General features: G+C 56.3%; 2 protein-coding genes across 6 annotated transcripts; both read left to right on the top strand.

Moving 5' to 3' along the window:
* The first annotated feature begins 386 nt into the window (after positions 1–386).
* LOC103118873 (interferon alpha-inducible protein 27-like protein 2) lies at positions 387–4,958 on the top strand. Of its 3 annotated transcripts, none has more exons than XM_007529092.3 (5): positions 388–481; positions 2,892–2,985; positions 3,628–3,654; positions 4,092–4,253; positions 4,706–4,958. In XM_007529092.3, the coding sequence occupies exons 2-5, from the start codon at positions 2,979–2,981 to the stop codon at positions 4,783–4,785; spliced, it is 276 nt and encodes a 91-aa protein (XP_007529154.2). In that variant the 5' UTR covers positions 388–481; positions 2,892–2,978; the 3' UTR covers positions 4,786–4,958. The 3 variants fall into 3 exon arrangements, with proteins under 3 accessions (XP_060036969.1, XP_007529154.2, XP_060036968.1); XM_060180985.1 differs by having other exon boundaries at positions 451–468; XM_060180986.1 differs by lacking the exon at positions 3,628–3,654 and having other exon boundaries at positions 387–481.
* A 710-nt stretch (positions 4,959–5,668) lies between these two features.
* CCDC197 (coiled-coil domain containing 197) lies at positions 5,669–14,924 on the top strand. 3 transcript variants are annotated; one of them, XR_009547199.1, is made up of 8 exons: positions 5,669–7,430; positions 8,953–9,035; positions 10,278–10,456; positions 10,978–11,088; positions 12,439–12,531; positions 12,704–12,820; positions 13,038–13,328; positions 13,364–14,924. XR_009547199.1 is itself a non-coding variant. In XM_060180983.1 (7 exons), the coding sequence occupies exons 1-7, from the start codon at positions 7,336–7,338 to the stop codon at positions 13,230–13,232; spliced, it is 873 nt and encodes a 290-aa protein (XP_060036966.1). In that variant the 5' UTR covers positions 5,669–7,335; the 3' UTR covers positions 13,233–14,924. The 3 variants fall into 3 exon arrangements, 2 of the variants coding, with proteins under 2 accessions (XP_060036966.1, XP_060036967.1); XM_060180983.1 differs by having other exon boundaries at positions 13,038–14,924; XM_060180984.1 differs by lacking the exon at positions 12,704–12,820 and having other exon boundaries at positions 13,038–14,924.
* The last annotated feature ends 4,022 nt before the right edge of the window (positions 14,925–18,946 follow it).

An 18,946-nucleotide genomic window follows, 5' to 3' on the forward strand; every position in this document is an offset into this window, starting at 1 on the left:
CTGTCAGCTTGGCAGGGCCCCCAAGGTCAGGGGGTCCCCAGAGGTCATGGGGGGCACTTGTCTCCTCCCACCCTTGGGGGCTGACAAGGGTTTCCTGGCTTGTGGTGCTTTGCCTGGGGGGTCTGAGAAAGAACAGGCCCCACTCCCCACCCCGGTAAGATGACACCTCCATGCTCCCACCTTCTGTAACAAGTGGACGTGTCCTTTGACTAAAGCACAGAGAAGAGCATTCTTGGTTTCACTCCCAGGAAACCGAAACCAACCAGATCTGCTGGCGTGGGGGCAGGGGTGATGCCTGGCTGGCTGCTGGTGGCTGGCTCTCCCCCCCTCCCCCCTGCAGCCTGAGGAAACCGAAACCAACCTGATTGGCTGGCGTAGGGGCAGGGGTGGTCCTGGCTGGCTGCTGGCAGCTCAGAAGCTGCAGATGCTTCTCCCTCTGCAGCTTGAGGAGGCAGCTCCTGCTTCTCAGTGAGCCAACACAGTGAGCTGGGCTGGGCTGTGTCCCTGGGGTGGGGTGGGGTGGGGTGGGGTGGGGTGGGGTGGGGTGGGGTGGGGTGGGGTTGGGCTGGGCTGGGCTGGGTCCCTGGGTTGGGGTGGGGTCCCTGGGAATCGGGGCGGGCAGAACTGTCCTTTGCTCCCCCCGGCTGATATTTGTGGGGAGGGGCTGGCTATGTCTGGGGCCTGCGGGGAGCCCTTGCCTGGGTTCCCCCCAGACTGGAGGCTGCTGTGAGCAGGGGCAGAGCCTGTAGAGGGGCTGGGGGGTGGGGGGCAGGCAGGGTGCAGGAGACATGGGGGCAGGGACCTTTGATCTAGTTGCTATGTGACTCTGGAGCCCCTTCATTTGGGGCAGAGGTTGAGGGTGTAGCTGTGGGTGTGAGCTGGAGCACCTGCCTTTCTGCAGCAAATGCCTGGCCACCGTCAGCTCCACGGGCCATTACAGAGAAGAACTGGGGGTGGCACCCAGAACAGGAGGGGGACAGGTGTGACCTTGTCCCCCTGCCTCTGAGATGCACCAGGCAGCTCCTGGGGGGCACAGGAGCCCCCCAGCCCCCTGCTGCCCCATGGCTCCACAGTGTCCCCCTTCCCTGGAGTGGAGCAGCTAAAGGCCTGAGGGGGCCTCTTATTACAGCAGCTTGTTCTCAGGAGGCAGACAAGTGGGGAGAGTAAGGAGGGGGTAGAAGAGAGAGACGATCCTTGAGGGGAGAGTTGGGAGGGAGAGGGAGAGACAGAGAGGAGAGAAAGGAGGGAAGGAGAGAGAGAGACAGGGAGGGAGAGAGGGAGAAGGTAGGGGCCCTCCCACCCCCGGCACCCCTAGGATCTTGCCTGTTCACTCCTTCCCTGGAACATGTTTCTTGAGATCTGGGAGCTGGCTGCGAGGACACAGAGACCTGGAGCCCCTGGGGACCTTTCTCTCCAGGTCAGGGGTGAGGCCATGCGGGCCTGCCTGGAGGGAGGGGAGGGGAGGGGAGCGGTCTGCCTGAGGCCCCTCAGGGCAGACTGGGCTGTTTTCAGAGTCCAGTGCTGTGAGCTGCCAGTCTGGCCTGCTGGGCCTGAGAGACAGATACCCACATGGTCCCAGCCCTGCTCTAGAGGTCAGGTGCAGTGCAAGTGGCCCTGGCAACAAGCTAGTCTCCTGAGGTCCTTGTGTCACCCACTGAGTCACATTTGGGTGAGTGGGTGCAGGGGGCAGAGGCCCCGGAGGTGGCCCAGCAGCAGAGCCCCAGACTTGTGGGCTTGAGGCCGTGAGTTCAAGCCCCTGCACCTTATTTGGTGGAGTGGTGCTGTGGATCTCTCTTATTTCAGATAAATAAATATTTTCTAAAGAAGGAAAGTAGTGGGGTGGCTGGTCTGTACTTAGTATTCCCATCTGCCACCAAAAGGCAGCTAAGTCACAGGAAGCAGACGGGAAGCTGCTGATGCCTTCGGGCCGGAGTAGACCCAGGGGCTCTGGAGAGAGGTGGCCCAGGGTTCGGGCAGGAGTAGACCCGGGGGCTCTGGAGAGAGGTGGCCCAGGGTTCGGGCCGGAGTAGACCCGGGGGCTCTGGAGAGAGGTGGCCCAGGGTTCGGGCCGGAGTAGACCCGGGGGCTCTGGAGAGAGGTGGCCCAGGGTTCGGGCCGGAGTAGACCCGGGGGCTCTGGAGAGAGGTGGCCCAGGGCTCGGGCAGGAGTAGACCCGGGGGCTCTGGAGAGAGGTGGCCCAGGGCTCGGGCAGGAGTAGACCCGGGGGCTCTGGAGAGAGGTGGCCCAGGGCTCTGGCAGGAGTAGACCCGGGGGCTCTGGAGAGAGGTGGCCCAGGGCTCGGGCAGGAGTAGACCCGGGGGCTCTGGAGAGAGGTGGCCCAGGGCTCGGGCAGGAATAGACCCGGGGGCTCTGGAGAGAGGTGGCCCAGGGCTCTGGCAGGAGTAGACCCGGGGGCTCTGGAGAGAGGTGGCCCAGGGCTGTGGCAGGAGTAGACCCGGGGGCTCTGGAGAGAGGTGGCCCAGGGCTGTGGCAGGAGTAGACCCGGGGGCTCTGGAGAGAGGTGGCCCAGGGTTACGGGCAGGAGTAGACCCCGGGGCTCTGGAGAGAGGTGGCCCAGGGTTCGGGCAGGAGTAGATCCAGGGGCTCTGGAGAGAGGTGGCCCAGGGCTCAGGGGAGTCAGGGTGCAGGGCTGTGGCCTGGAGCTGCCAGGAGTGTGCCTTACTCCCCTTCCCTCTCTGTGGGGTGAGGCCCCAGCAGACCCCGGCCTTGCCCTCTCTCCAGCTCTCACCGCCCACACAGCAGTCCTTAATAGGCCTCCGCACTAGACTTCTTAGAGCTGGGGGGCGCTGGTGTGCAGGTCCTCCTGGGTCTTGGGGACCCTGGTGCACAGCTGCCCACCCCTTGAACACACCCTCTGCTTCTTTTCAAAGGAAGAGAGACCTTCCCGTCACCCTACACACTCTAGGACTCTGCTGCTTGTACCCGGGATCCCCAGAGACCCCTCAGGAGCAGGGACGATGGCAGGTAACTGTTGGGGGGCACTGATCCCCAGGCCTCGCCCACCCCCTGCCCAGCTCAGGATGGAGGGCAGGGCCTCTGCAATGCTTCAGGACCCGAGGGCCCTGCGCCAAAGCTCAGGGTGAAAGTGTCTGCAGAGGGGCCAGGCAGGTTGGCCCTGGGGCCTGGGTGGCTGTGCTTCCCAGTGACCTGCACCCCAGCTGATTCCCCTGCAAACAGACACTTTCAGACTCAATTGATACCTTGGCTTCAGAGCCATGGGGGTGAGGCAGGGGTCAGAGCACTGGGCCTGGCTCTGTCCACTGCATTGCGGAAAGGAGACCTTTCTAGAGAAGCTGCATCTGGGGCCTTCTGACCCCTAGGCGGCTCTGAGCGGGTCTGAGCCTGGGTGACTGCCCACAGCCAGGAGGCCCAGGGAAGCCCACAGCCTTCTCTCTGGTCAGAGCACCAGGGGCAGATGCGGCTGTTGCTGGTGGGTGGGGAGACAGCTCAGCGGGGGAGCACTGGGTCAGCAAACCTGAGGCCTCGGGTTCTAACCCTCTCTCCTCTGATGGGGTTCGAGCCTGGGCCTGGCTGCCCAGCCTGTGGGGAGGGTGGAGAGGCTGGAAAGGCAGTGGGCGGGGCTCTCATCCTAGTCTTTGTCCACAGACATATTTGCTGCTCTGGTCGGAGGAGGTGAGTAGCCTTAGGAGGAGCTTGGCCCCACCCACCTGGGGACTGTGGCGTGGGGGCCTGAGGGGGGGACACTGGAAGGGAGTAGACCTCAGGCACAGGAACCAAACACAGTCAGGGCCAGCAACCCAGGCCCTGGTGGAGACCCTGCCCAGGGTGCCCCTGGGCTCAGTGCCCACCACAAGCCCCGTCTTCTAGTGTTCCTCGGGCTCCTCCAGCAGGGGCTAGTGCTCCCCAAGACCCCCAAACAGGACCCAGCCCATCCCCTCCCCTTGCTTGCCCTCCTGGAAGCAGTCCCAGCTGTGACCAGAGCTTCAGGCTCAGTGACCCTAGGGGCCATGCTCTTTCCTGATGGACATCCTGGGAGCTGGTGCCCCTGCTGTAAGAGCCAGGGTCCTGGGGGTCCCTCCACGGCCACCTAATGGTCCTGCCCCCTGCAGTTGTGACTGTGGCAGCTGCACCCGTGGTCCTGGGTGCCGTGGGCTTCACCGGGGCAGGCATCGCCGCCTCCTCCATCGCTGCCAGCATGATGTCCTCAGCCGCCATTGCCAACGGGGGTGGAGTGGCCGCTGGAGGCCTAGTGGCGACTCTCCAGTCTGTGGGTGAGTGTCCCAGGTGGGGGCAAGGGGAGGCCTCAGGCCAGCTGGGGGGAGGCTGCCAAGGGGTCTCCTGAAGGGGCCACCCCCCCGGCTCTGGGTCCTCACTGTTCCCTCCTGTGGTTGGGGTGTGGGTAGAGGGTACAGGTTCTGCCCAGGTGTTCCGCACTCCACATGCCCCCACAGCACCTGTGAGGTCCCCTCCCTGTGTCCCCACCTGTGTGGACAGTGAGGCAGCTGTGGTCTTGGGGGCAGCCCCGATGGGGGTGGGGAGGTCACCTGTAGGGCTCAGGTCCCCTCTCTTAGCAACACCTGCCTCTCCCTAGACAGACGCCCTGAGCCTTTGAGGGGGCAGGCTAGCCTCCTGCCTCCCAGGGTCCCCGCCGCCAACCCTACACCCTGTCAGGGTGGCGGGGCCCCTGTCCCCTGAGCCCTGAGCCCTTTCCCCTCCTCCCCAGGTGCGGCTGGACTGTCCACCTCATCCAACGTCCTGCTGGGCTCAGCTGGGTCAGCTCTGGCATCCTGGCTGTGGGGCTAAGAAGTATCACTCCCTCCACGTCCATCGAGGCCCCGTACAAGATCAGAGAAGGGGTCCCCTGTGAGGTGACTCTTTTGGGCCTCAGGACGGCACTGCCCCAAAGACAACTCCAGCACCATCAGATTGTTCACAGAAGGCTGAGAAATAAACACTAGGCTGTGGCCTCCCCTGGAGTCTGAGTGTAGTGTGGGGGCTGAGGTGGCGCCATGCTGGGCTAGGCTGGGCTGAGTGACCAAGGGCACGGGGTCCCCAGCACTGGGCTCCCTGACAGGACAGCTGCGTCTGTGAGAACACCAGCTTGCATGTCTGTAGGTTCAAGCCCAGATACACCTGGTGCTGGCACCGAGCAATGCTCTAGTCCTCACATCCCTCCCCGCCTCCCTCTCTCCCTCTTCCATTCTTTTTTCTAAACTTTATTTGATAGAACAGAGAAATTGAGAGGAAAGGGGAGATAGAAAGAGACACCTGAAGGTCTGCTTCAGGACTCATGAAGCTTTTCCCTGCTGGTGGGAACTGGGGGCTTGAACCTGTGTCCTTATGCTTGATAATACATGCACTTAACCAGGTGCACCACCACCTGGCCCCCCCCTTTCATTTCTCCCACAGGAAGTAGCTCAATTCTTTCTAGTTTCAGTTAAGTCAGATAGAAAGACCCTTGCAGTATCTGACTAGTAGTCCTCTCACGACACTTAGAGAAACGACACATCACAGCTTTTTGCAGAAGCCACTTTGTGAGAGAGCAGAAAGACGCCATGTCCTGGTGGCATTCAAGCGCTGCTTCTGTCCTCGGGGGTGGAGCGCCTGTCAGGCAGACATAGCCAAGCCAGCTGTGTTGGCAAGGGGACAGAGGGGCCAGGGTGCATAGAAGCCTGCTCTGCCCCACCCCCACCCTGCCAAATCCTCTGCTCTCAGGGGACACTGTGTTCTCCCTCCTGGATGATGGCTGATGCTTTGGTTCAGAGTTGGGGACGCTTTGGGGTCTTCTTCCAAGTCCCCAGGGCCCCCGGCTGGAGACACAGCCCAGCCTTCACCAATTTCCTGTCTTTTGGTCCCAAGACTATCTGGTTACTTCCAACACCCCATGCAGATTTCAACACAGAACTCACAGAATCCAAACGTCTACGGCCTTGGGGCTGCTCTGCAGTCCAGGGGGGTCAGCTGTGCCTCTCTCTAGCAAAGGAGATGACCTCGACACCCCATAACTTGTGGGGTCCCCATCACCACGAAATCCTAAAAGCACCTAGGAATTCCCAGGCTCCTGGGAAGAGTCTGGGGTGAGAGCAGGGTTGGGGTGAGAGCATGAGGGCTTCTGGGATGCAGGGCTGTGTGGGGAGGATCTGACACAGGACTCTGCCCACCTGTCCTGTGACATCCACCTTCCTCTGCAGGCCAGTCCGGCTCCTGGGCTCTGTCTGTATCCTCCCCCCATGCAGCCTCCTTTCCACGAGAAGCCAGCACAGTCAGAGTTTGCAACAGGTCTAGCCAGGTCCCCTGCAGTAGCTGAGGGGGCATCAGATGGCATCCACAGTGGGTGGCAGGGCTCGGCAGAGTGTCACCAGGTCCCTGAGGCCAGGACTGTTGGATCTGAGGGGAAGATAATGGATGTGGGGTGGGGAGTCTTCCACAGGGAAGGGTTAAGATACAAAAGCTGCATCTGCCGACAGACAGACAGCTCTTGCATCCAGCTCCTGCATTCCGTCAGTTCCTTCAGAATTGCAAGTAGCTCGCTTGAACAGTGTATTGTTTGCGACCCAAACTGGGGCCTTCCCCCACGGCACTGAAGGAAGCTTGGTCTGTGGCCTAGTTCTCTGCCTCTGTCTAGAATAAATATGGGGGTGGGGGGGTGGGTAGATAAGCCTAATGGCTATGCAAAGTGCCTCATGCCTGAGGCTCTGAAGTTCCAGATTTAATCTCCTGCACCACCAGAAAGAAGCCAGAGCTGATCAGTGCTCTGGTAAAAATGACCAAACAAGTATGGAGAAGTTAGGACCTCTTCTGGGCTCTGTTCTTGGAGGAGGTTTGAGCAACTGTGGTCCTTGAGGTTGGAGGACCCAGAGGCCTCACAGGCTTCTGGCTCTGCTCAGCCTGGGACACTGGGACACTGGGACAGTGCCAGTTACTGTGGAGATGGGCAGGCGGAGTGGGGGCAGAGGTCACAATGGTGCCTCTGTGCCCTGTGGGCCACCCCAGCCCTGTACCCCAACTCTTCCCAGGAGCCTGTTGGAATTTCCAAGTGCTTTTAGGATTTTGTGGTGATGGGGGTCCTACAAATTATGGGGTGTCAAGGTCATCTCCTCTGCTAGAGAGAGGCATGGATGGCCCCCCCAGACTTCAGAGCAGCCCCAAGGTCCTAGACTTTTGGTTTCTGTGAGTTCTGCTTCTGCTGGACAGCCTGGAACTGATAGGGAGCTCCTCCCTGATCCTCGGTTTCCCTTTCTGTGAAACAACTGGCTGCTGAGGCCTCTCAGGAGGGTCAGGAGAGAAGCTGCAGGTGCCACCCTCCTTCCCACCTGGAGCTCACAGGAGGGTGGTGGGACAGTACCAGAGAACATGGACACCCACCGGGAGATTGACCTGAGATACTCCTGGGACCAGAACGGAGACCTTCAGGCTCTGCTACAAGAGCTCTTCCAGCTCCAGGCCAAGTATGAGGGGCCCCGGGTCCGAGAGACTCTGTACAGCCTCAGGGCCACCAGCAGTGGAGGGGGGGTGAGGTGGGGGTGGGTGGCTGGAAGGGGAGGGGTGCTCTGGTGAGCAGAGGGGGAGACTTTGGTTTTGAGGCTCTAGAGTCCCAGATTTAATCCCCAGAACCACCATAAATCAGAGCTGAGTTCCCTAAGGAAGGGCAGGGGCAGCTATCCTGTGCAACCCCATACACACAGAGATCAGCCAGGGAGCTGGCCCAGCAAGCAGAGTGCAGGACTTGCATGCCTGAGGCCCTGGGTTCCATCCCCACCACCACAGACTGAGGGAGGCTCTGCTCACTCTCCTCAATAAGAATCCTATGTATTTTTTAATGAGTGTCTCGGTTCACTTGGGAGTGGTGGAGAAAGGGACTATTTGGTCCGTAGATTTCTCAGCTGGTAGGTGAGTGCCGGGCGGGGGGCAGGGTGTCTTTCTCCCTCCATCCCCTCTTTTCTCTCTCTCTCTTTCTGCTCTCTAAAGTAAAAAGAATGAGAAAAGGAAAGTTGACGCTCCTACAAAGAAGGAAAAGGAGGGCCTGGCTGAGTGCATGCGTCACCATGCACAAGGGTCCAGGTTCAAGCCCCCATACGCAGGGGGGAAGCTTCACAAGTGGTGAAGCAGGGCTGCAGGTGTTTCCCTGTCTCCATCTCTATCTCCCCCTCCTCTCCATTTCTCTTTGACCTCTCAGACAAAATAAATAAAGTTTAAAAAAAGAATATAAATTTGAAAGAAAAAGAAGTAAGTTGGGAGGAGGAAGGAAAGGAGGCATTCCAGCGTTTTCTGGGGCGGTGTGTTAAGGCAGAGCGGCTCACTCTGCACAGCACCACAGGCCTGTGGCTCAGCTGACAAGGGCAGCCCACCCTTCCTGCTGCCCTGGGCCACTGAGAGACTTGTCTCTGAGAGGCCCCTCGGAGTCTGGCGGGACTAGGCAGTGTCTTCCGTCTGGGGGCTGCGGGCCCCTCATTCCACCCGTCTACTTCAGAATGAGCACTCACAAGATGTAGGTGGGTACCCAAGGCTGGGGAGATAGCCTGGTGGTTCTGCAAAAAGCCTTTCATGCCTGAGACACCAAAAGTTCCAGGCTCAGTTCTCATACCACCATCAGCCAGAGTTGAACAGGGATCTGGAGAAAAAAAAATAATAATAAAGTAAAATAAAAATAAAATGAAAAATATGTGGGTGCCCAGGTGAGAGCCCAGCCAGCCTAGGAAGTGGGGGCAGAGTTCACAGCCCCACCCCATTGCAGACATGCTGTCTTGGCATGGGGGGGCAGTCTCCAGGAGAGACCCCTGGGTCCCAGGTCTTGGCATGGGGGGCAGTCTCCAGGAGAGACCCCTGGGTCCCAGCACTAGGACACCCTCCCACTCCCCTTCCTTGCCACCTGACCACCAGCACCCCCCAGCTGGCTTGCTTGGCTCAGGGGAGAAACTGAGGCAGTGACCCTCGGCAGGGGTCACCCTCCATCCCTCGTTCTCTCGGCAGGCAGAGGAGGCTGGAGAGAGCGGTGGAGGGGCACCAGTGCTTTGAAGACTATCTGAACCGGGTCCTGGAGGCAGCCCCCAAGGGTGCGTGCAGACTTCCCCGGGACACCCGCCTATGGATGGTGCGGGAGTGGGGTGGGAGTGCCGTGACTCCTCTGAGTCTCAGCGGCAGGATGGCGTCTGCACGGGGGAGCGAGGTGACAGCTGCCTGAGACCCCCAGGTGGGCCTCTGCTTCCTCATGCAGGTTGTGCAGATGGTGTGAGCCGAGCGGGAGCACGCTGGCTTGTCCTTAACGTGGTGGCGTGGTCCAGCCACTGCTACTGCTATTCCTCTGGCCTCCGGACTTGCTTCTGTTTTTCTCTTATCAGGAGTCACACAGACAGGGCCAGAGAGACAGCATAGTGGCTGTGCAAAAAGCCTTTCATGCCTGAGCCACCAGCGTACATGCTCCATCCCTGTCAGCTGGAGCTGACAGTACTCTGGTAAACACATGCATGCATTCATAATTACACAGGCAACAGACTGGTGAAGCGGCGTTCCCTTACGGCACCACAGACCAAAACTTGTGACCTTTCTCATGCACGTTTGTGGCTTAAGGAGCCTCATTTCTGTACCCTGAAAAAGGTCTCTTTATGGGCAGGGGGAGACAGTATAGTGGTTTGCAAAAAGACTTTCATTTTGAGGCTCTAAAGTCCCAGGTTTAATCCCCAGAACCACCACAAATTAGAGCTAAGCAGCCCTCTGCTCTCTCTCTGTACTTCTGTTTCTTGCTGTATCTCTCTCTCATTAAGGTAAAAATACATTTTATTTGTTTTAGTTATCATCTGCTTATTGATCTGTTGGAGAGAGCTCTGCACTGGCATACAGGATGCCAGGGGTCAGGTCTGCGGCCTCAAGCCTGAAAGCCCTGCCCTCTATCCTCTGAGCTACCCAGGCTCAAAGAGGTTAAGGAGCTTGCCCAAGGCTGCCCAGCCAGGAAGCAGTGGGTCTGGGAGTTAGATTTTGGCCACTGGGGTGAGCGATGTGGAGCGGATCTGTCCGCACCCAGGTCTCTTCCCTGGAGCTCAGGGGAGACTTCACATAGCTCGTTGAATTCCGAGTGGGAAGAGCACAGGCGCAGGCTACAACTCTCACCCCTTGGGGTGGGCTTGGTGGTCGGCCTTCCAGTGTGTTGGAGCCTCAGAGCCTGTCAGGGACTGGAGCCCCTCTGTGGGACTAGGAAACACCTGTTTGGGGGCTAGATTGCGGGGGCAGCAGCATAAGCCCCACCCGAGGGCATCTTGTGGGCTCCGTGCCCACCCAGCCTGGTTTGTCTGTCTCCCTAGGCTGCCAGCAAGCAGGGGACCCAGGGGAGCTGCGGGTAGAGGCCCTGGTGGACTATTACGAAAGGCTCCTCACAGCCAGCTGGGATGCCCAGAAGCATCTAGAACTCTTCTCCAAGATGAGCCAGGCTGCCCACCAGTGCCTGGAGTCTCTAGAGCAGACCCACAGGACTCTGATCCCGGTAACAGCTGCTGAGAGCACTGGGGGTGGGGGACCCCCTTCTCCCTGCACCCTAGAGGCCTGGAGTTGGGTGGGCTCCCGAGAGCTTCTGGGTGCAGTGCCCCTTCAGAAGTGTGCCCTCCAGCCCTCTCTCTCCCCTCCTGCGGGCTGACTCAGGCTTTCCCCTGAGGCTCAGCTCATACTGGAAGGGCCCCTGCTTCTTGGCACAGAGCCCTGAGCTCTGAGGGAGACAGGCTGGGGTTCAAATGCAGCTCAGCCTCTCAGGTGCTACCCGCCCCCCACCCTGGGCAGGGCTATGCTCTCTCTGAACTTCAGGCAGATGGCATGTCAGGCAGAGCAGGCATGAGGAGTTTGCCTGCTGCATTCGGGGCTTGGGGACACAGAAGGGCAGAGGACAGGAGAAAGAAATTTCAACCTGTGCTTGATTCTTGGCGAGAATAGGACATTTGCAGAGAGCCTCTGCCCTCTAGTGGTAGTGCTAAAATCCTGCACCATTTTGTGGACACCTGCCTCGCCCCCTAGAACCTCAAGACCCAGTTGTGTCAGCTGCAGAAGAAGTGTCACCTCAGGCAGGGGCGGTGGTGGCAGCTGGAACATGGTCCCACCTCCCAGAAAGACATGTGCAGCAGCAGCGTGAGTGCAGTGAGCTGGTCAGGGATGGGGACAGGGACTGGGAAGTGCTGTTTCCTCAGTAATCTCCACCCCAACTCTCTCCCTCACACGTGTGCCATGGGCACACAGAGCCAGACGGCCTGAGAGGTGGCACAGTGGATAAAGTGTTGGGCATACCACCATGAGGTCCTAAGTGTCATCTCCAACATCACGTGGGCCCAAGTGATGCTCTGATCCTCTCCCCCCTCATAAATAAATAATAAATAAGGATAGTATTAAAGAGAAACGGAAGCAGAGGTGGGAAACCCAGCTCCAGGCCTGAAAAGAACTGGGAGTTTATTCAGTTTTGCTGCAAGGCTAGTGCCTCAGTTAAAAGCTGACACCTAGAGGGGCTGGGCAGTGGCAAACCTGGTTGAGAATGTCTGCTACAGTGCACAAGGTCCCAGGTTCAGCCCCTGGTTTCCACCTGCAAGGGGGAGACTTCACAAGGCTGCAGGGGTCTCCCTATCCCTTTCTATCTCTCCCTCCCCTCTCTTGATTTCTCTTTATCTAATAAATAAAATATTAAAAAACTGACATTAGGTAAGCATACTATGTTCAGGAAATTTATTTATTTATTTGGGAAATTTATTTATTTATTTTTTGACTAGAGCCCTGCTCAGCTCTGGCTGATGATGGTGCTGGGGATTGAAACTGGTACCTCAGAGCCTCAGGCAGGAGAGTCATTTGCAGAACCATCCTACTGTCTCCACACCCAGGAATTAATAGATTTATTGCTAAGAGAAGCAGAGAGAAAGTGAGAGGGAGGGGGAGAGGGAGAGAGAGGACCAGAGCAACTATGGCACCAGCAGGGCTGCAGATCAAACTTGGGAGGCCCTCACTCATGCAAGTCCTGTGCCCTACCACCTGGCCCCTCCAGGCCACAGCAACTCTTGGTCTCCCTGGTGGTGACCGGACAGCTCTTAGCACAGGGCTGACCAGAAAGGCCCCACTGCCTCTGGGCTGCCTCATCTGCACCCCCTTGTCCACAGATGGGAAAGGACTTGCTCAGAAAGGTTTGTCCCAGCCTGGGCCCATGATTGGTGCCCAGAATTCTGGGATTTCTGTCTGGAGCTGCTCTGTCCTGGCCTTGGGTGTTGGCCTAGTCACCTGTGGACCCCTGACCCTTGTCCCAGCACCTGTGCTGTGTTGGCCTTGGGGGAGCAAGGCCTGGGCCATGCCCTCCTGGGCAGAGTTGGTCAGCCAATGCGAGGTCTTCCTTTTCAGGCCCTGGGGGTCCTTGTGAGGCTGGAGTCTAGAAGGCCTGCAGGAGGGTCCTGGGAGTGAGCAGCCCACAGCTCCTTTCAGTCCTTCTGGTCCTTTCTCTCTCAGGCTGGGGGCAAGGCTGCAGCAGCTGACAAGCCTGGAGCCCTGGGAGCCAGGAGTCCAGGGGTCCTGTGGGTCCCCTGCTGGCAACTGCCCCAGGTATGGAGCACAGAGGATTCCAGGAGGAGTGCCCATGGGAGGAGCCATTAGTCTAGGCCCTTCTAGACTGGGAGGGTGGGGGGTACCACCAGGGCCCGTTGGAAGTGGAGCCCAGACCGGAAGGTGGCTCTGGGCCCAGGTCTAGGGCAGAGCCTCCTCCCTCCTCCTGCAGGACCAGCTGCTGCACTACGTGCGCGCAGCCATCTGCCACATGGCGGGGCGCTGCGGGTCCTCTGCCCACGCTGCTGCTGAGGCCACGGACGTCTTCTCCAAGCTGGACCTGATTCAGGTGCAGCTCCCCACGCCCCAGGCTGCCCCGACCCCCAGCCTGTCTTCACCTCGGTCCATCCCTCAGCAGCTGGGCAATGAGCATACAAGACGGGCAGAAGGCGTGCCTGGTCCTGGCTCCATGCAGTCTCCCTCCCACCCTCCCTGCACACCTGGAAGTGCACGCAGAGCCCACGCCCGCCTGTGGGCTGTCCAGCAGGCTCTCTCTCTCATCCTAGGAATTCATGCTGGACAAAACGGAGACGCTGAGACTGGCCTCTCAGGTCGTGGACTGCAGCCCAGGGCACAGCCCCAAGGACCAAACACTTCAAAGTCACCCCAGACCCTTCAGGAAACACAGAAAGAGAGCAGGCCTTGCCTCTCGGGCCCCTTTACCCGGCACCCGGAGCTCAGAGCCCTCAGGCCCGCTGTGACACGGCTCCGAGCAACATGACTGTCTCTCCTCCTCAGCCTCCTTTTTCCTCCACCAGTGCCAGATGGGGCGGGGGCAGGACTCTTGGGCAGCTGAGGTTGGGGGTGCTGCTCCCCAAACTGGAGGAATTAGCAGGGCTCCTGCCTGGTGAAGCCTGTCTGGGACATGGAGAGGGAGGTGCTTAAGTTAGAGTGACAACCCAGAGGAAAGTCCTGGGTTCGAGACTGCACCCAGGAGCTGGGGCTACGCTCTCACTAGGTTTGTTGTGAGGAGGAGCCGTGGGCAGAGGCCTGGCTGTTGTGAAAGTCCCTGTCCTGGCTTCCCCCAAAGCCTTAGGGTGTGGGGGAGCTGCTCGCCTATTCAGAGTACAGCAGAGCAGACAAGGCTCCGCATGTGGGGCCAAGACACTGGTGCAGGAGAGCAGAGCCACAGGAGAAGGAGCAGGTAGAAGTGGAGGGGAAGCCTGGGCACAGATCTTAGGAGTGTCTCTGGTGCATTCCAGGAGCTGGGACTGCCTTGAGAGGGCTTGCTGGGGGCAGATGCCCAGAGACTGCTTTTTAGATCCAGGAATAAGGGGGTGAGTGGGGTACAGGGGCCTGCAGGTTGGGGTAGGCTGGCTGTGGGTGTTAGGAAACAGAGGGTCTAGGGTGCACACAGGTGCTAGCTGGATAGATGGGGTGAGGGCACCAGAGCACAGCCTGGACTCACTGAGCAGAACTCCAGGTTCTGTGAACCTCAAAATACCACCCGCAGGACATGAAAAGTAGACCCTCTCCCGGTTCTGAAATCCCTGGAAACTCTCAAGACCTCTCAAGAGTGGAGCTCAGAGAAACCAGGCTTAGGAGGGGGTGGAAGAAGCTTCTAGAAACCTGAGATGCGTTTATAGTCGACGGGGTGTGTGTGTGTGTGTGTGTGTGTGTGTGTGTGTGTGTGTGTGTGTGTCTGACTAAAGCAGGGGTAGCACAGACAGGGAGCAGCATCCTGGACTGTGTGCTTGGCTTGGTCTTTGCAAGCAGGAAACAGGATCTTTGCCCAAGAACCAGATATCTGAAACAGCATGAAGAGTCCACTCGTGAACTGTCAACTGGAATGCGGACATGCAGAGATCATTGGCCTCACTCGTGCGCAAGAGCCATGTCCCTCACTTGCTTTCTCTCCCAGTAGATATGTTTAAGGGAACTTTCTAGAAGCTTCCATCACTTTGCTTTGTTTTGCAATGTTAGGGCCTCACACATGTGCTTCTACTACTTTTTTTTTTCTGTTTTCATTTCAGAAAGGGTTGGGGAGAGACTGGGGGAGGAGATACCACAGCACTGCCCCTCCCCACCCCAGGAAGCACCACCGGAGTGTGCTGCTAGCCCAGGGCCTCTGGTAAGGTGTGCTACCTCCCTGCACCCAGAAACTTCAGTCAGGAGAAGTAACCTAAGGTGCAGCCATTCAGACTTGAACTCTGACATCCGTTTGCTGTGTGGCCTTCAGCCAGGTCTGCACCTCTCTGAGCTGAGGTTCAGTCGCCCTGAAGAGACCCTGCCTCCAGCCAAGTGGACATGCAGCTGCTTCTCTCTGACTGACCACACGCCGTGATATCACCTATTTACCCCTTGCTGGGGGAGGAGTAAAAATCAGTCCATCGGCTAGGTGGCAGAATTCTGCCTAGAACCCTTCTGTGAGGGAATGAAGAAGTGAGCCGCCATCTTTGCCTGTGTTCGTCTCTGGCAGGAACTGATCGTACACTTCGACTTGGGTTATATAAAGCTCTTAAATCCAGTGTCTGCGTGTTTTAAACAGTGTGCCACAGGGTCCTGTGTACAAGGAGAGTCAGAAAATCTGTCAGCCCGTCTCTTGTCTCTTTTTCCCAGGGCCTTGCTCAGCTCTGGTTTATGGAGGTACAGGAGACTAAACCTGGGACTGTGGAGCCTTAAGCATAAGAGTCTCTACGTAACCATCACGCTCTCCCCACCACCCTGTCTTTTACATTGTGAATCACTTTCAGTCAGGTTTTCCCCGAGCCCATCCTCTGGAGTGGGCGATTCTCTTCTCATTTGTGGATAAACTAGTAACAGACATGTTTAAACATATAACCTGCATGTACATGTGTGCCTATTCATACATTAATATCTATGTGTATGCATGTGTGCATCTGTGTGCAAACATGCACAGGCTCCATCCTGGTTTTTTCTAGGCATTTCAATGTTTGTATGAGAGAGCCTGGGAGCTGCCGAGGGTGAGCTGGGAGTAAGGCTCTGCTGGCTTCCAGAAGAGGGCGCCATCTTGGCTGGGGTAGGTGCTGGCAGCTGTCCCGTGGGACAGGCTGCATGATTTATTCCTGTGATTCTGGGACTCTGGAGGAGGTGAGAGCTTTCTCCGAACTCCCTTGGAGAGCTCAAGAGCTTCTTTCCTGGCTTTGTGGGACTCAACCTCGGTGGCCACTGGGACAACAGCTTATCCTGGGGGGTGGCAAGGCCCCAGGGAGCTGTGTCCACCTGAGCATGGGATGGGGGGGGGGTCCTGGGGGCTCAGTGATGCTCTCACACTGCCTGTGTCATGAGTAAATGGAGACTAAACACTATTCATATTTATAGACCACATTTATTTTGTGACTGGCTCAACTGGAACAATGGTGTTGATTTCTTTTTCCTTTTAAGCATTATTTGTTCATTCATTCACCTTTTTTTTTAGAGGAAGATAAAAGTATTTACACAAGCACACAGGATAGCCATTATAACAACTTACACATGTAAAGACACAGGAACTGACACATAAGGACTTCAGGAAAGCTGAGGGGTCCCCTCCCAAGCCAGAGTGCCAAAAGTGGCTCCATGGCCTGGGAGAGAGAGACAGAATCTTCAAACTCATGTCTTTTTCAAATGGTCAGAGGGGCAAAGGGTTTTTTTTTTTTTTTTTTTGGTGAGTTCTGTAATCTCACTCTTTGTAAACATTTGTCCTTGGGGCGTTAACATCTTAACATCTGAAGAGCCAGTTGGCCTTGGGTGCTCAGCAAGAGGGAGTTTCCCACTATCTGAGGAGCCAGGTGGCCTCTGTCTGGCGGCCTGGAAAAATGGAGAACTTTTAAAATGAGAGAACTCTGAATCAAGCCTCTGGGTAAACTCGCTTTCTCATAATCCCTCCTCTTCTTATAACTCTTAAAGGACATCTGTCCCACTCTTTTTTTAGGATCTCTGACTTCTCTTAGTAGGATATACTGTTGTTTCATGACCATTAACTTTACACTCTCTATTTTATGGGTTACAAAGTTAACTAACTTGTTTAAAACACAGGGCCTAACAGTAAGCAATACTATCGCTAAGTGGGCCTGTTGTGGCAGTTATGAGGCTTGTTAGCCACTGTGACCAACTAAACAAAGATTCAAACCAAGTTATTTCATTCTTCCTTTCTTCTTGCTCCCTCAACCCCTTTTAAGCTGGGCCATATTATCTCTGATCACACCTGAGCTATTGGCATAAAAACAGCAAGTCTCTCCTAACGCAGTGCAGAGTTCTCTTTATCTCAGGAGTAACAGGTCCACCCCACCTATTTTATAAGACAACCATTTATACTCTCCAAGGGGAGCCACCAGAGGCATCTGTGGAGCTGGTGACTGGTCCTTCCCCAAGGCCTGTTCCACAGCATTCCAACTGTCCTGCAATATAGGCTGGAGATTCTGTAAGGACTTGGTAACAGTGGTGGGATTAGTGACAAGAGCATCAGGGCTATGACAGGCATCAGAGGCAGCGGTCTGCCAAAAATAATTTCAAAGGGAGACAGTTGATCTACATAAGGGGAACAGCACACACTCAGGGGTGCAAGAGGTCGGGGCGAAACCCATCCCCCACCAGTTTCAAGGGTTAACTTGGCCAAAGACTCCTTCAAGGTCTAATTTACCTCTCTACTTTGGGGCCCAATAAGCACAGTGAAATTTCCAATTTGCTCCCATTGCTTGGGCCATTAACTGAGACACGGTAGCGGTGTTATTCACCGCTATTTTTAACCAGAGCACTGTTCAGCTCCAGTAGGTAGTGGTGCAGGGATTAAAACTGGGACCTCTTAAACTCAGTCATGAACATCTGTTGTGCAAACAACTGTGTTATTTCCCTGGCCCTGTAAGAGATTTTTAAATATCAAAAACATTAATCCTGGCTTCCTCCCATTGTATGTGTGACGCCTTGAGTCCAATCCTCAACGCCGCATGAAAACAAAGTAAATATGTCAAGTAAAGCATCATGAACGACAGTATGGTGCTCGAGTCTCTATCTCTCTCTCTCTGACATATCACACTGATCCTTTTTTCAAATTCCTCACCATCACCCACAGCGTGTTGTTTTCTGTGTTCTGCAGTAGACACATTTAGTTTCTTGTATGGGCACATTAATTTAGTTTTTTGTGCACATTAATTTCAGGTCTTTAATTAATTAATTTGCATGTCTGTTGCTTCCAAAGTCCTTCCTGCAACTGAAGACCAGCTAAAGGGGAGCCTGACTCTCTTCTCTGTGGGATTCAGAAGCTGGTGAGGCTCATCCAGTGTGTGGAGACACGTCTGTCTCTAAGCCAACTGGGACCTCCTGCCAAGTCTAGATTTCAGGCCGGGCCCCACAGAACCAATCTCAGAAGCCCTGGGCAGCTCCATGCTGAGCAGTTGTCTCTGGCGACTCCTGCTGCATCAGGGTTGGAGATCAGCCCTCCCTCTGGATCTGGGGGAGATGGGTCTCATGACATTTCTCTCACCAGAGTGCCTATGGTCCCAGCACCAGCCTTGTGCTGACGTCACAGATCTCCCATGCTGGCATTTTCTCACTAGAAGTTGCTCCAGGCTGGAACTTACTGGCAGGTGAGAGCTGCAAGTCTCAGTGCCCAAGCCCTGCACCTCAGCTGTCTTGAGGTCTCAGAGTCTGGATGGGTGGTCACATGAAAGGACCACTGTGCTTTGCTCCAGAGGCTCTTATGGGCCTTTCCCAGGGAACATGGACTCCCCACGAGTGTGTTCTCTGAAGTCTCACAGGAGGGGAGCAGTCTGGGGGGGACTCTGCCTACCCTGCTCCCTGGAAACCAGTACCCACCTAGGCATCTCTGCCTCCTTGTGCTCAACTGTGGGATTTGGATTTTTTCCATTTCTTTAATAATTATATATATGTTTATTGCCACCAGAGTTATCAGAGGGACTTGGTGCCTACACAATGAATCCAGCACTTCCAGTGGCCACCACCTCCTTTCCTTTTTTGATAGGACAGAGAGAACTTAATACAGATAAGGAAACTGAGGCTTGGAGAGAGGACTTGCTCCAGGAACGATGCCAGGGTAGCCACAATACCCACAGACTCGATGCCGCTGCCCACGCTTGCAATTACCATGGCCGGCGTGAGGGACCAGCTCCATAAAAAAGGACAGCCAGGGTGTGGCAGGAATGCAGAGGCATGTGAGAGAAAATGGGGAAAATGTTGCAAGTGGTGAAGTGTGGCATTAGGTGTCTGTCTCTTTTTCCTTCTCTCAATCTCCCCCTCTCCTCTCAGTTTCTCTCTCCCTACCCAATATTATATACATATACACACACACACACACACACACACACACATATGTGCACATATATGTAAAGGAAACCTCCTGAACAGAGCTGATTAGGTACAGAAACAGGTGGCGTGGTCCTGGCTCTTTCTGACCTGCAGTTGAGAAAAGACGGCATTCTGCAGGAACAGACTCTGAGTGAGGTTATGTATGCTTCTG

Source organism: Erinaceus europaeus, chromosome 22 (genome assembly GCF_950295315.1).
Source record: "Erinaceus europaeus chromosome 22, mEriEur2.1, whole genome shotgun sequence".
NCBI lineage: Eukaryota > Metazoa > Chordata > Mammalia > Eulipotyphla > Erinaceidae > Erinaceus > Erinaceus europaeus.